Here is a 16,672-nt window from a genome sequence, read left to right on the forward strand (position 1 = left end):
AAATTACTGAGTTTATTAGAAAAAAGGGGCGGGAATTGTAGCACTGCCTCTAATCTTCAGGAAAAAGAAATTTTCGGTAAGTAAAATTTATGTTTTTCCTTTCAGATTAGAGGCAGTGCTTATACCACAGGGATATAATAAAGCAGATCCAGAGGGCGGGTTCATTTCACTACTGCTTGAAGCACCTTGCGCCCAAAAGCTGCATCCTCCGAGGCCAGTATGTCCAACTTGTAGTGTCTTGAGAAAGTATGGAGAGAGGACCACGTAGCCGCTGAACAAATCTGAGAAGGAGAAGCAGCCGCTCGCAGAGCCCAGGACGTCGAAACAGCTCTAGTAGAATGAGCCTTTAAAGGGCCTGCATGATCCATGCCATTCTTGGAATAAGCCAACTGAATACAATCCTTCAGCCATCTAGCCAGAGAACTCTTCGAAACCTTCATGCCTTTCCTTGTGCCCTTGAATAAGACAAAAAGACTGTTATCCTTCCTGAAGGATTCTGTAGCTTTTAGATATTGCAAAAGACATCTCTTTACGTCTAGGCAGTGAAATTTGCTTTCCAAGGCATTAGATGGATTCTGACAAAAAGTCGGTAAGACCACTTCCTGGTTAACATTTGAAACAGAAAAAACTTTCGGGATGAATGAAGGATCGAGCTTTAGAACCACCTTGTCCTGATGAAAAACTAAAAAAGGAAAATTCGCCCGAAGAGCTTGGATCTCACATACTCTTTTAGCTGATGTAATAGCCACCAAAAAAACAGTTTTCAATGAAATGCTCTTTAGAGAAGCTTTCTCCAATGGTTCAAAGGGCGGCTCACAAAGCGCGGAAAGGACTAAGTTTAGATCCCAGGGAGGACAGGTTTCCCTAACATAGGGCACCAAACGAGTCAGAGCTCTGAAGAACCTAGAAATCAGAATATTTGAGGCCAGGCATCTGAGGGAGAAGAAACTGATAGCAGAAACTTGCAATTTCAATGATGCAGGTTTAAGACCTTTTGCAAATCCCATCTGAAGGAAACTTAGAATCTTCTGGATGGAAGCGGAAACAGGATTGACTTTAAACCTACAACACCACTGACAAAATATCTTCCAAATTCTAGTGTAGATCTTAGACGTAGATTCCTTGTTAGTTGCCAACAGGATTTTAATCACTTCAGGATCCAGACCTTTGCTCTCTAAAATCTGGAATTCAGAAACCAAGCCGTCAATTGGAATCTCCGAAGGGTCGGAAGAGGCACCATGGCGTCCTCTAGAATTTCTCCTGAAAGAGGAAGCTTCCAAAAGGTGGCCCCCGGAAAGTTCAGGAGAACCGAGAACCAACTTCTTCTTGGCCACCATGGAAGGATTAGGATAATTCTTACATTTTCCAGCCTTACTTTTTGAAGTATTCTGGGAATAAGCACTACTGGCGGGAAGATATATGCCAGGTTGAAATCCATGGTACCGACAGGGCATCTATGAAATCCGGCCTGTCTGCTGGATTTAGGGATGCAAAACGTCTTGTCTTCCTGTTCATTCTGGATGCCATCAGGTCTATCTCTGGAACACCGAAGCGGTCTGTGATGAACTTGAAAGTTCTGCACGACAGGGACCAATCTGCTTGTTTCAAATGATGCCTGCTCAGGGCATCTGCCACCACATTGAACTTTCCTAAAATGTGAACTGCAGAGATTGACATAAGGTGCACTTCTGCCCACAGCATGATTAATGAACAAAGGCTTTCTAATCTTGTTGATCTCGTACCTCCCTGTTTGTTCAAATATGCCACTGTCGTTCGATTGTCTGAACGAATTTGAATATGTTGATCTTTGATGAGAAACTGAAACGCCAAGAGTGCCATCCATACGGCCTTTAATTCCCTGAAGTTCGAGGAACTTCTCATTTCCTTCTCTTGCCAGGACCCCTGCTTCTTTATGTCTCCCAGATGGGCCCCCCAGCCCAGCGCAGAGGCGTCTGTTATGATAGTGAAGGACTTCATCCGGAATGACAGACCCTCGTGGAGGAATCGAGAAGCTGTCCACCACTGCAGACTTTTCAAAGTTAGATTGTTGAACCTCATCAGCCCATCTAGGCCGAGTTCCTGTCGATTCCAGACTTGCAGAATGTTTCTTTGTAGAGGTCTCATTCTGGCTTTTGCCCAACCGACTGCCGGAATTGAGGCTGTAAACAGACCCAGCAAGCACATGGCTTCTCTGATTGAAAACACACTTTTTTCTCTGAGATTCCGGATTAACCGCTTGATCTTCAGTTTCTTCTCTTCTGGCAGGAATAACTTCATCGCGATAGAATCCAAAATTAGACCCAAGAACTGGATCCTTTGAACTGGCACTAGTTCCGATTTGTTGAAATTTATTAGCCAGCCATGCTTTTCCAGCGATTTGATGGCTGTCCCCAGGTCTAACTGTAGTTGAACTTGGGACTCTGCAATCAACAGCCAGTCGTCCAAATATGGAATGACAGCGATGCCCATACCTCTTAGAAAAGCTGAAACGACTACTAGAAGCTTTGTGAATACTCTGGGCGCTGATGACAGGCCGAAAGGCAGTGCTCTGAATTGGTAATGTTTGGTTACCGATTGGCAGCACACCGCAAACCGTAGAAAACTTTTGCTGGATTCTGCTATGGGTACATGAAGATAGGCATCTTTCAAATCCAGGGACGCAAACCAACTTTTTGGGTGAATAAGCAGAGCAGCTGACTTTACTGTTTCCATGAGGAATTTCTTTTTGATAATCCGCTTGTTTACGGCTTTTAGGTCTAGAATAGGTCTGAACGAACCATCTGGTTTTGGCACCAAGAAAAGTCTTGAATAGGTGCCTTGATGTCTTTCCTTTAGAGGAACTTCTTCCACCACTCTTTTTAGTAACAGAGTCGATACTTCTCGCATCAGAGAGAGTTCCATATCTAGAGAATGAACCTCGGAACATAGAAACATGTTCTTTGGGGCTTGTGATAATTCTAGAGCGTATCCGTGCTCTATCACTGTAAGGACCCAGCGATCTGATGTTGTTTCTTTCCAGTGCTCTAGGAAGGTACTCAACCTTCCACCCACAGGCCTGGCGTCATAATTTTTTATTTCTCTTGGCAGTAAACCTTTCCTTCTTCCTATAATCAAAGGCTCTTTTCTGTTGACCCCTGAAATAGTTTCTACGAAAGGAACTTCTAAATGAGGGAAGTGTCTCTGCGTTACGGCTTCTAAACTGCTTCCTATATGATACTGGTAAAGCTTTCCTTCCTTCCTTCATCTGTTTCAACAACTCATCCAGTTTTGAACCGAAAAGTCTTCCTGGTTCAAAAGATAGTTCACACAGTGAATTTTTAGATGCCGCATCTGCTGACCAATTTCTAAGCCAAAGCGCTCTTCTGGCGACTGTTGAAATACCTATATTCTTAGCCGATAATTTCAGGCTTTCTGCAGAGGCATCCACTAAAAAATCAGATGCCATCTTGATATTTTTTAATAGCTTTAACGGGTCTTCCTTAGCTTCTCCCGTATATACCTTTTCTAGTTCTTCCAACCAAAGTTTTTGGGCCTTGGCAACGGATGACCCCGTAATCAAAGCTTTAGCTTGGGCTGCAGAAGAGATGAACAACTTCTTTAAGGAGGAGTCCATGCGTTTATCCATGACATCCTTGAGCCCGCTTGAATCTCCAATTGGTAATGTAGTCTTTTTACCTATTTGAGCAATAGGGACGTCCACTACAGGGACCGTATCCAGCTTACAGTCTTGTTCCGATTCTATGGAAAAAAGAGTTTTAAAATGCTTAGAAATAAACGGCTTGTGACTAGGGAACTTCCATTCTTTCAAAATCAATTCCTTAATCTGTGGGTGAAAAGGAAACACTTTGGACTTTTTCCCTGTTTCCTCAATGTCAAAGATGCACTGCACTTCTTTAATCAATTTCCCAATGGCTTCATCTGGGAAGGCAAATTCCTCATCTGATGAATCACTACCTGAATTATCTTCATACTCAGAACCACTAGTTCCTGTACTAGTATCAGAAGCTTCCCAAGATCTCAGTCTTTTCTTAGCATGTTTTACAATCTGAGAATCTTGAGCAACAGAAGCCTGGACTGAATGTAATGCAGCTGACTGCATATCCACAAATGTTTGCTGCATACTTTGCTGCAACCAGCTGAGAAAAGTGGACATTTCTGTTCTCTTTGCTTCCTCTGAAGCTTCTTTTGAACACACTGAGCAAAGTTTCTTTTTACAACCATCTGGCATAGGTTGGCCACACACAGAGCACATTAAATGCTTGGTTTTAGATGCACATTTCCCCTTCTCAGCAACTTTATCCATATTTTCCGGATTAGACATACTGGGAACAGAAAACAAGAAAAGGGAAAATAATCAAAATTTTCTCCTTACGGATTCAGGCTAAGAACCATTTAAAATGAAAACTTAAACAGTCTTACCTTAAATGGCCTGAGAGTGTGTTGGAGGGCAGGTGAGAAACACACTTTACAACCGTTCTGAGAGCTCCTGGCAAACAGAGGTTGCTGCTGGTAAATGCTCATATAAGTCCTGTAACCAAACGAAACGCCCAGTTCAAATTTGGCGCCTGAATCCAGGTTCGCATTGCGCATGTGCATCGCGCTCCGCGACTCCCTGGTGGAACGCAACGCAACCTGTGCGTGCGTTCCACCGCAGGACCTCCCAGCCGACGCACGCCTGCGTCCTTCGTCATACCGGCACCTGGCACGGCAAAAGACGGCAACATAAAATTTGAGGGACCACGCCGGCCGGCGTGTTGAACGCTACTTACCCGGACATCAAGGAAGCAGAGCCTCCAGAGCCTCAGCCCTTCTCACCTGCTTCCTGGAGAACCTCCTGTCTAACCTCCCCTGCCGAAGGCAGGCAAAGAACTGGGGATGATCAGGAGGAGCTGCTACTTATTGGAAAGGAGGTAATTAGGGGAGGGATTAAAATGTTTGGAGATTTGCCTGCCTGTTTTTTCCCTCCAGATTGGATATCCCTGTGGTATAAGCACTGCCTCTAATCTGAAAGGAAAAATAAGTATATAGCAACTTTTAAAGTTTGATTGGTCTTTGGTTCGAATAGGGACTTATCCAAAAGGCCTGACAGAGGCCGGAACAAGCTCCCATTGATTGGTAATCTCTGCAATGTTTGTGGTATACTGCACCTCTGGATTCCCTTTAACACGGTCTTAATTAGAAAAGATAAGAAGGTTTGTTTGTTTGGAAATAGTGTAAGCATGTGGTGTTGTAACCCTGTGAGATAAAGTTCGATTGTGTTGTAGCATAGATGTAATTTCAGGTGGCAAAAAAAGTGAAAGCCACTAAAGATTCCATCGCGAAAATATCTACCACATGGAATTCCCTAGTAAATCTCACGAAAATATTGAAAGCTGCTTTGTATGACCATCTGGTGTTTTCAGATAAAGAGCTGTGACAGCATTTTGCCATGAGCTAGGAGTTGGCCTAATCCAAGATGAGGTCTTGAAATTGAGGGGCCAAAGTTGCCATCGGTGAGGCATTGGGGTGTAGTTGGAGGAATTCCTGAAAACGAAAGCAGGACAAATGATCAGCTGCCGTGTTGTGAATACCAGGAACATGTGTACAACATATAAAGAATTGATGAGTTGCAGCTAGCCAAATTAAGAGTCTAACTAACGAGCGGCCTTTATTAATAATATGACAAGTCGCCTAATTGTCAGTAAAACATTGAACAGTTTGTCCAGACCAGGAGCATCCCCAGGTCGCTGCCGCGGCCACAATAGGATACATTTCAAACAATGGTGAAGTTCGATTAAAGGCCTCCCCATGCTTTGGTTTTGGGCGGCCAACAGCCCCATAGCCATTGGTCTCCACAAATTGTTGCAATGCCATTGGAAGTCGCTGCATGTGAAGAGAGCATTAGGGAATTGTCGGAAAATGGAGATATGAACATGGATTTCCTGTTCCATTGACAGAGAGATTTCTGCCACGTCCGCAAATCTACTGTGGCCTGGCAATCAAGAGAAACCCTACTGTCCTCGGAAAGCAGAGGCAGTAAGAAAGGCCTAGAAATGAATGACCTGCCTTGAGGGATGATCCTCATTGCAAAATTCAACGAACCCAGCAATGACTCATTCCTTACGACTACAGTGACCCAGTCTCAAGTAATCAATACAGGCTAGGATATGTTCAAGTTTGTCCCTTGGCAAGCTGGATACCATAGCCACTGAGTCGAGTTAAATACCCAGAAAACTGACTATGGTTTCGGTACCCTCTGTTTTGGAAGGAGAAACCGGGACGCCCAAACTTTCAAATAGTTGTATGGCATCTTGTAGACTATGTGGTGGACTAGCATTACTCTCTGTGGGGAGAAAATCATCAAGATAGTGAAGTACCGATGGACATCTACAGGAGTTAAGGAGTAACCAGCATAAGGCCTCTGCAAAAGTATCAAAAGTTTTGGGGCTACTTTTTGAACTAAATGTTAGCCTATTGAAAAAATAATACTAGTTTCTCCACTTAATACCATGGATATGCCATAAAGAAGGGTGAATTGGTAGCAACTTAAAGGCATTGACAATGTCTGTCTTGCTCAACCATGCCCCAACCGCAGCAGACATGACAGCTTGAACTGCATTATCTATTGTGGCATACTGTAGAGAAAATTCTTGAGATGGAATTAAAGCATTTAAACTGGGGATAGTGGAGGAGTGAGGTGCGGACAGATCTGTAATCAACCTCTTTTTTTAAGGAGTGTTTCCCCATGACAATACCTATTGGGTTTGTTCGCCAATTAGAAAAGGGGGGTGTGGGAAAGGGGCCTAGGATAAACCCTTGATTCAACTTGTGTAGCAACAGTGTATCAACAGAACCTGGGTCATTAATAGCTGATTATGTTTTTACATTCCACAATTCCGGTAGGTAATGCTAAGATACCAGTGTGCAACCCATCAGAAAACCCTGAAACCAAGAAATCCACTAATTGTGGAGATGGGTGTGACGCTAACAGTTGAGTGCCCTGAGGGTGCCCCCAGCCTCAGGGTCCCCCTCCCGCCCGGCTCTGGAAAGGGGAAAAGGGGTAAAACTTACCTTTTTCCAGCGCTGGGCGGGGAGCTCTCCTCCTCCTCTCCGCCTCGTTGGCTGAATGCGCACGCGCGGCAAGAGCTGCGCGCGCATTCAGCCGGTCGCATAGGAAAGCATTTACAATGCTTTCCTATGGACGCTTGCGTGCTCTCACTGTGATTTTCACAGTGAGAATCACTCTAGCGGCTGTCAATGAGACAGCCACTAGAGGATTAGGGGGAAGGCTTAACCAATTTATAAACATAGCAGTTTCTCTGAAACTGCTATGTTTATAAAAAAAATGGGTTAACCCTAGCTGGACCTGGCACCCAGACCACTTCATTAAGCTGAAGTGGTCTGGGTGCCTAGAGTGGTCCTTTAATAATGTTAACAGATGTGAAATACTGTTTAATGGGGCACATTGTTTTGGAATGTGCTCAGAAACATTGCGTACATATATGCAATAACCTATAGGCACTGAACCCACAAGCACCTGCATTAAAATTATGACATATTTGGGATTTGCCAAAGAACACAATTGGTCTGCCTAGTTTATCCTTTATGACTTTCTCAGACTTGGCTACTAAGCTAGGGGTATGTTGGCCCAAAACTGAGGCGTCATTAGGACAGAGATTTATCGCGTGTGAGGTTGAAGAACACAAAGCATAGGCTGGAGTCCTGAGGCCAGCAAAATGCTTACAGAACAACTCTGTATCCAATTTACTCCAGTTAACAACCATATTAAACTGGGCCAGAGTTGCTGCTGCTTTAGCCAAAAATGACCTATGATAGTCATATAAGGCATATCCGCTGTATTTATGCCCTAGGTCCACCATCTTATGCATGTAAGTATCAAAATTTATCTCTCCTCCGTGGCCAGTTGGTACATATCACATCTCTTTAGACCAGAAACGCCAGTACAAATTCGGGAATGGTCAGTTTTTTACAGAGTCTGGGATCTCAGGCCTTGAGGACTACCTATAGGTCCCCATAAGCATAGGGTTTTTTTTTTCTCTACATGATATCCTGTGAAGCAATCATAAGTGAGACCATATTCACATCCTTACCCTCCAGGATATCTTTGCGTATTTGAGGAGGCACCATATGGGCTGGTGTAATCATGAGTGTTTCAATCAGGGGTATAGGGACAGCTACCTTACCCTGTAAAATAGCCGTAGGAGCTGCTAGAGATGTATCATCAGACGTCAGGTTTGTTGCCAAGTGGCCATATTTCAATATGTCGATTCTATCTCTAATTTGACCCATAGATGATAGAAGAGAATTAATCATTGACTGTAAGTCAGGCAGGTTGATGTTCCCCCTGCACCAGGATGGAAATGTGTTTGCATTAATCTAAATTCTGCTTTCCAAGCAGTGGCCAGGAATGGAATGCTTCTTCTAAGTTTGGCTTGAATGCGTGCTATAGTCCAAGATCTGATAGATGAAGGACTGGCCGATTCACGTCTCCAAGATGGTGAACCCGACCTAGTTGGGGTGCTAGGGAGTGAAAGCTCATCTCCCCCTTCCGGAACTTGTGACATACTAAAATGAGAATTGGAAATTAGGATCTCGTCTCCAGGGTATTGGCTGCAAATTAATGCCAAGTGGCGCAAGTTTTCACTATGTGGTAACAAATTAGGCCCTACTTATGCCAAGCGCCTTGAGAGGCTCTATCTATGAGTTGGACCGCGGGCCTATTTACCACGGAACGTAGTGGCGGGATGTTGGCCACTCTGTGAAATTTAAGAGAAAAATAGAATTGGGTGTGACAAGTGAGGCCTTCTCTATGTAACTTGCGAGGTGGCTAAGTATGTGTTGGACCGAGGGCCAAATACCTCAGAGTATGAGGATGGGTGTTGACCTCGCAGGACCACTAGTTTGAGGCATAGAAGACCTTAGAAAGCTAAATATGTAACATATTTCCCTGACAGACAGTAATTCCTTTAATCTAAAAGACTGATATAAACAGGAAAGTACGAATATAAGCTAATGGGGAAACGTACCTGCATGAACTGAATTTGGATTCGTATGACAAAGGTTTGAAGGTTCAGCAGTTAGTAGTGCACCTACGGGGATGTGGAAGGGAGAATCATGTCTGCGTCAAAATGAACCGTAACAACAGTATTTCAAAGGAGTAACGGGCATACCTGGGTAATATACAGAATCCCAAAATGGAAACTTGGATGCTTAGGACAAGGCCTATCAATTGTAGTGTGTATGGTATAGGGCTATTCCAAGCTAGGGAAATAAGAAATATATGGCATAGTGCAATACTGTATATATTATAATTGGATATATGAGCAAGTGACAAATGCTCACTCGCACTTTGACATCCCAAGAAGTGCCTTCAGAAATATGCTTGGTGTGTCTTCTTTGCTTCAAATACTTGGTAAATGTGAGTCTCACATAAAAAACAAAGTGCAAAAAAAATAGATTGGATGACTGTATGAGTAAAGAGTAAAAAAAGCATTTATTACTTACATCAAAGTAAATAAAAGCAGGTAAATCAGTCCAACGCGTTTCTTCCCTGTTAGGGACTTCCTCAGGGACAATCTTTAACAAAGATGATGAATAAAAATACATACAGCACTGTATGTGGACACTATCCATGAGTGTGTGAGAAATTGTATGCAAGGCTGACTAGTGACAACAGATGACATGATTTATGCCCAGACCCAAAAGGTGGTCCGATGTCTGTTTGTAACTATCAGTATAATAGTATTTAATATGTAACAAGTCAAATCATATGGCTTCAAATGAAACAGAATAACCCACAACCTAATTGTTTAAAGACCATAGTGTCTTTGCAAAGCGTTACAACAATCATTACCAGTGATGCCACTGTGATGCTTAAACTTATACTGTAACAATATACAAGTAGATGCAGCCAACCATCAGTGTTAGGGGAACATTGTATATTCAAATGACTTACGCAGTAGTTAAAGAAAAGAGGAAGGGACATTATCTGAAGCAAGTTGATTATAATCAGCATCAAAGTAACATGCTGTATGGTCCTTATAATGACCTGTTATACTTTGACGTGACCAAGCAACCAGGAAGTTTGTATACCAGGGAAAAAGGAGTGTGTAAACCAGCAACAACATCCAGAGAGTCAGACCTATATCTTAATCCATACCCCTCCTCATTATATATACCAGCAGCTCTTTAAATAGCTGCAACTAAGTGTTCTCAAGATAGCCAGAGCACGCTTTAAAGAAGAAAAAGTGTAGCTGCTTATCCACGTACCAATTTAATAAGCAGACAACACTTGGCTTTTGATTTGGCTAATTTTTCACGAAATGCAGACTTTAAGAGCCTGAAGCAACAGAAAAGAAGTAGATACAGGGTTAACAGGAAAATGACTAAGGTTATAGGAGCGATAGTGCTTATAACAGTCTTCTAAACCAACCATTCTGACTGAAGAAACCAACCTCAGTCAAGAAAATAATTGAACATTTAAATACAGTAATTGATACCAATTAATAATGTACAAGGCCACAAGGTGGCGATATTAGCCAAACAATCTGACTATCTGGCATAGGAAAAGCTGAAACCAGCCTAAATGAGAGGAATAGCAATGCTATGAATGAAAGTGCCGAACGCAGCACGAAATAGGGAGATGCCCACGAAATGGCCTGCACATTTGTTGAGGGGTTAATCTACCAAACTGCTTGTTCGGCTAAATGAAAGCTGGTACGCAGCAATTATCAAAGGGGATCCCTTTACACGCCACGTACCCTGCGTGTTCGTGGGGGGGCCAAAATGCTTGTTAACTCATTGCCGGGGACCCCGGAGAGTCAGAGGGTTCCCTAGTTAATGGTACAGACAGCGTGTTTGAGGCACCCATCAGTCAACTTACGGTTTACACAGGGAGACAGCCTCGTGGAGCAGCTAGACGCCCGACAGCGGCAGAACCTCGTGCATGGATCCTCTCACTTTGGATTAAGCCAGAAGTGAAGACACGAAACGGAGCAATACCAAGAAGGAATCTAGTGCCGATAGGGGAGTGTTTATATCAGCACTAGCCCCTCCCACAACTCCAGGCTCCACCTTTACACACATATATTATATTTTCTACAATGATAACCTCTTAAGGCCTGAGCCAAATGTACGCGTTGTGATCAAAACAAAACAAACAAAAACTTGAATTTGCGCTATATGTCTGTTCAGGCGTAATTTGCCTCTTTCATATTATGTGCACCCACACTTCTTATATATAATTTTATTCAGGGGAAACATATATAACATTAAATATTTATGATGAAATGAAACATTTAATATGAATAAAATATAAAAAAAATGGAAGAAAATAAGAATTAAAAGAGTTTATAGTTTTACGTGACATTTCAACTGTGAAGGTCATAATACTGTCTGCTTTTACTGCAATAAAATACACATACCGTATATACTTGAGTATAAGCCGACCCGAATATAAGCCGAGGCCCCTAATTTTACCCCAAAAAACTGGGAAAACTTATTGACTCGAGTATAAGACTAGGGTGAGAAATGCAGCAGCTACTGGTAAATTTCTAAATAAAATTAGATCCTAAAAAAAAATATATTAATTGAATATTTATGCGCAGCCTGTGTGCACGAGCGCAGCCTGTGTGCACGAGCGCAGCCTGTGTGCACGAGCGCAGCCTGTGTGCACGAGCGCAGCCTGTGTGCACGAGCGCAGCCTGTGTGCACGAGCGCAGCCTGTGTGCACGAGCGCAGCCTGTGTGCACGAGCGCAGCCTGTGTGCACGAGCGCAGCCTGTGTGCACGAGCGCAGCCTGTGTGCACGAGCGCAGCCTGTGTGCACGAGCGCAGCCTGTGTGCACGAGCGCAGCCTGTGTGCACGAGCGCAGCCTGTGTATATGAATGCAGTGTGAGTGTATGAGTGCAGTGTGTGAGCCTTGGTGGGGGATGGGCAATTTTTTATTATTATTATTATTTTAATATTTTTTTATTATTATTTAATATTTTTATTTATTTAATTTAATTTTTTATTATTTTTGTATTATTATTTAATTTCTCTTTTTTTTATTACTACTAATTTTTTTTTTTTTCGTCCCCCCTCCCTGCTTGATACATGGCAGGGAGGGGGGCTCTCCTTCCCTGGTGGTCCAGCATTGGCAGTTCAGTGGGGGGCTGTGAGAGATGTTACTTACCTCTCCTGCAGCTCCCTCCTCCTCTGCGCCGTCCGTGCAGCTCCCTCTGTCAGCTCCCAGTGTAAGCGGCTCTCGCGAGACTTACACTGGGAGCTGACCGAGGTGCTGAATGGACGGCGCGGAGGAGGAGAGAGCTGACAGGAGCTGCAGGAGAGGTAAGTAAACTCTCTTACAGCCCCCACAGCCCCAGTCTGTATTATGGCAATGCAAATTGCCATAATACAGACTATTGACTCGAGTATAAGCCGAGTTGGGGTTTTTTAGCACAAAAAATGTGCTAAAAAACTCGGCTTATACTCGAGTATATACGGTATTTGTTTTCAGCAATGTCTCGCGTGTAAAACAGTACCCCCTATGTACAGGTTTTATGGTGTTTTGGGAAGTTACAGGGTCAAATATAGCATGTTACATTTTTCTGTTTTTTCACATTTAAATTCGCCAGATTGGTTACATTGCCTTTGAGACCGTATGGTAGCCCAGGAATGAGAATTACCCCCATGATGGCATACCATTTGCAAAAGTAGACAACCCAAAGTCTTTTTTAGTAGCCACTTGTGTGTGAAAAATGCAAAAAACTAATTTGAACGCCACATTTTGGCCAGTGTTTGTGACTAAGTGGCTACTAAAAAAGAATGGATATACCCCATTTGCAATACCTTGGGTTGTCTACTATTGCAAATGGTATGCCATCATGGGGGTAATTTTCATTCCTGGGCTACCATACGGTCTCAAATGCAACATAACCAACCTGGTGAATTTCAATGTGAAAAAACTGAAACGCAAGCCTTATATTTGACTCTCTAACTTTGGAAAACACCATAAGACCTGTACATGGGGGGTACTGTTTTACTTGTGAGACTTCGCTGAACACAAATATTAGTGTTTAAAAACAGTAAAACGTATCACAACAATTATATCGTCCGTGTAAGTGTCATTTGTATGTGAAAAATGCAAAAAATGTCACTTTCACTGACTATGTCATCGTTGTAATACATTTTACTGTTTTGAAACATTAATATTTGTGTTCAGCGAAGTCTTCAGAGTAAAACAGTATCCCCCCATGTACAGGTTTTATGGTGTCTTGGAAAGTTACAGGGTTAAATATAGTGCTAGCAAATTAAATTCCCTGGACTTTTGGCCTGGGTTGTCAGGCATGTATCGCAAATTTTTTGAATAAAATTATCTAATTATGTAAAATTATTACATAAATATATACGTAGAATTATTATATATATTTATACACGTGTGTATATATATACATACATACATACATACATACATACATACATACATACATACATACATACATACATACGTATATACTTATGTATATAGATATATAGATATATATATATTTCATTCTACATGCATTTTGATATATACATATATTAATTTTAAAATAAAGTTAGAACGAATGTACACATATATTTTATTTTGTATAATGTTTTTTCTATTTAATCAATATTATTCTACGTGTATTTTGATATTGATAATATATATATATATATATAATAAAATACACACATACATATACACATACATACACACACACACACACACACACAATCATATATATAATAAAGATATATATGATCTAAGTATATATTTTATTTTAAACTGTAACTTTAACACTTATTTTGCCATTTACAGGCAGCAGGGGGAGTACCTGTCATTACAGGCACTCGCAAGGACTTCGCGATCACATGGCCCTGGGGGTCCGGAAAGGAAAGAGGGGGACTCCCTGGGCTGCGAGGTGAGTCCCCACACCGTGATCGCCGGCGACCGGGTAAGTACATAGGACGGCTTGGGCGTTCTATGCCGCCCGCCGGCGTTTAGAGCAGGGTCCCCAAGGACGGCATAGAACGCCCACTGCAGATTTGTGATTTCTGTGGGAAAAGCAAGTCTTATGGCTTGACTGGTGTGCAGATTTTTGTTTAACATTGTATAAACTTTACACAGACTTCAGGTGGAAGGGGTTTTCAACCACAATTTTCCCCCACCATATATACATAATATCTATATCTATCTATGTAAAATCCACATCTCTCCACATCTCTCCACATCTCTCCACATCTCTCCACATCTCTCCACATCTCTCCACATCTCTCCACATCTCTCCACATCTCTCCACATCTCTCCACATCTCTCCACATCTCTCCACATCTCTCCACATCTCTCCACATCTCTCCACATCTCTCCACATCTCTCCACATCTCTCCACATCTCTCCACATCTCTCCACATCTCTCCACATCTCTCCACATCTCTCCACATCTCTCCACATCTCTCCACATCTCTCCACATCTCTCCACATCTCTCCACATCTCTCCACATCTCTCCACATCTCTCCACATCTCTCCACATCTCTCCACATCTCTCCACATCTCTCCACATCTCTCCACATCTCTCCACATCTCTCCACATCTCTCCACATCTCTCCACATCTCTCCACATCTCTCCACATCTCTCCACATCTCTCTCTAGGGAAAACCATTAGTGGCAAGAGGAGGGGTACATTTCTCACACAACAATGTCACAAATAGTTTTTAGAACTCCTACTGCACATACCCACCATCTTCTTTAAAGTGTCCAGTGATTCACAACAGAGAACTGAGACACTCATGCTGTGGCTAGTTAAAACATTATTCAATACAATGTGGAAAGAAAATCTGCACACTAGTCAAGCCATAAGACTTGGTTTTCCCACAGAAATCACAAATCTGCAGTGATGTTACTACCGCAAAGGATTCTGGGTGGGCATATGCAAATTAGTTCAACCGATTTTTGTTCAACATTGTATTGACTATATATGGTATTAGCCGTATTAGTCCAGTAGACAAGATGCTAATACCTTTTTTTTTTTATTGGACTAACATAATATTTCAAAGACAAGCTTTCGAGAGTTTCCTCTCTTCCCCAGGTCTGAAGCACACACGAGGTTGCTCTGTAGCAGGCAAGGGGCGAGTCATTACCAGTTTCCCACAAAGCAGGGTGAATGACCGGAACCTTGACACAAACTATTTTTTATTAATTTAACCGAGGACCGGGATTACGTATAAAGCTAAAACACGGTTAATAATAGTTTGTGTTGCATTCCTAAACAGGCAGTGTGAATATACATTTCTGAAAGGATTTAATCTTCAATTACAATTTGAAGCTACTTAAACTGTAAGTTTTATTTCCTATGTTACCAGCAGTGTTTGAATGGACCGTTGCAGAAAGTTGTACCCACTGAAAACTTACAGCAAGTGTTGGTTAATTAGAAATCTTTTATTATGTTAAAACAAACAAAATGCTCTATTTGGGATCAATTTCTAAAACTAAGTAAATAAATCACAACTCTACAAAAATTCTTAAGATTGTAAATTAAAGAAATCAGCTTTTTTTAGACGCCATAAAAGCGCAGATGATCAACAAGGGAGTCTACGAACAATATTTGAGAAATTAAACAGATTATGCAACATGGCTCTGGCTATGCTCTTTCTTGAGAAGTACATTGTGAAGGGAATATCTAATCCTTTGAATTTTTATTCCACTGAAGACAGGCCTGTTAACTAAACAGGAAGCTAAAATCCCAGTAGCATATAAACATCTAAGGGCTTCTTTCTTTCAGTGTTGTACTGAACAAATTAACCATCCCATTCTTTAAAACCATTAAAAAATAAAATAAAATAAATGAATTTGATAAATTTTCTTTGGATAATTTGTTACCATCAGTCTATTTTTTCTACTCACCAGTCCCCACAGAGCACCATCTGTGGTGGCAACGATCGTTGCAGCCCTAGGCGTATTGTACATCAGTGCCAGCTCTCCAAAACTGCCGTGATTATCATATCTGCCCACACAGCGCGATTGTCCATCTCGCTCTACAAAGATATCATACAGTCCTCTAAAGAAATAAGAGAAGGAAACCCGATTAAACATGCAAGGATAAAGCATGATTCCTAGCTAGCTCTAATTACCCATTTTCATCTCTTCTGTGAGGTCATTAAGGAGTATAGATATGCACACTATTTATTAACAGGTTCCAGAAGAGTATCCATGCCATCATGGTAGCTGGAAACCCCACAACATGATTGGACAAAGCAATGGGGGCACCATTAGAGGGGGGGGGAAAAAAAAGTGTTGAAGGTAGAATGGAATGTGGTCTACATCTTAGCGAGTACCAAGAATATATCCATATAAACACATGCATTAAAAAATAAAACAAAAGGATTTCAAGACATACACAAAAGCAGCTGAAAACTAGAGCAATATTTGTTTTTGCAAATAACTGAACCTTGTATTTGTTAAGACCTGCTTTTGTACGTTAAAGTTAATGAACATGTATATCCTGCTAAACAAAACTCAAATTAAGGGTTGTCAAGCTAAAAGCAATGGGACACCGTACAATGTATCAGAGGTGCAAATAGAAAAACATTATTGCTGCAGTGATTTAAGCATTATGTTGCCAGATGGGTTTTTTTCCAGAAAAAAGTTAAATGATACACCAGTTTGG

The 16,672-nt window shown here is 41.9% G+C and overlaps 1 protein-coding gene across 2 annotated transcripts in view; it reads right to left on the reverse strand.

Moving 5' to 3' along the window:
* The window catches only part of PRKAR2A (protein kinase cAMP-dependent type II regulatory subunit alpha), a 124,370-nt gene that overhangs the window by 24,623 nt on the left and 83,075 nt on the right, over positions 1-16,672 (reverse strand). For both annotated transcript variants that reach the window (XM_063426232.1, XM_063426231.1), the window contains exon 6: positions 15,910-16,063. In XM_063426232.1, coding sequence (XP_063282302.1) covers positions 15,910-16,063 — 154 coding nt within the window. The remainder of the gene's footprint in view (positions 1-15,909; positions 16,064-16,672) is intronic.

This window comes from Pelobates fuscus, chromosome 7 (assembly GCF_036172605.1).
Source record: "Pelobates fuscus isolate aPelFus1 chromosome 7, aPelFus1.pri, whole genome shotgun sequence".
In the NCBI taxonomy this organism is placed as follows: Eukaryota; Metazoa; Chordata; class Amphibia; order Anura; family Pelobatidae; genus Pelobates; species Pelobates fuscus.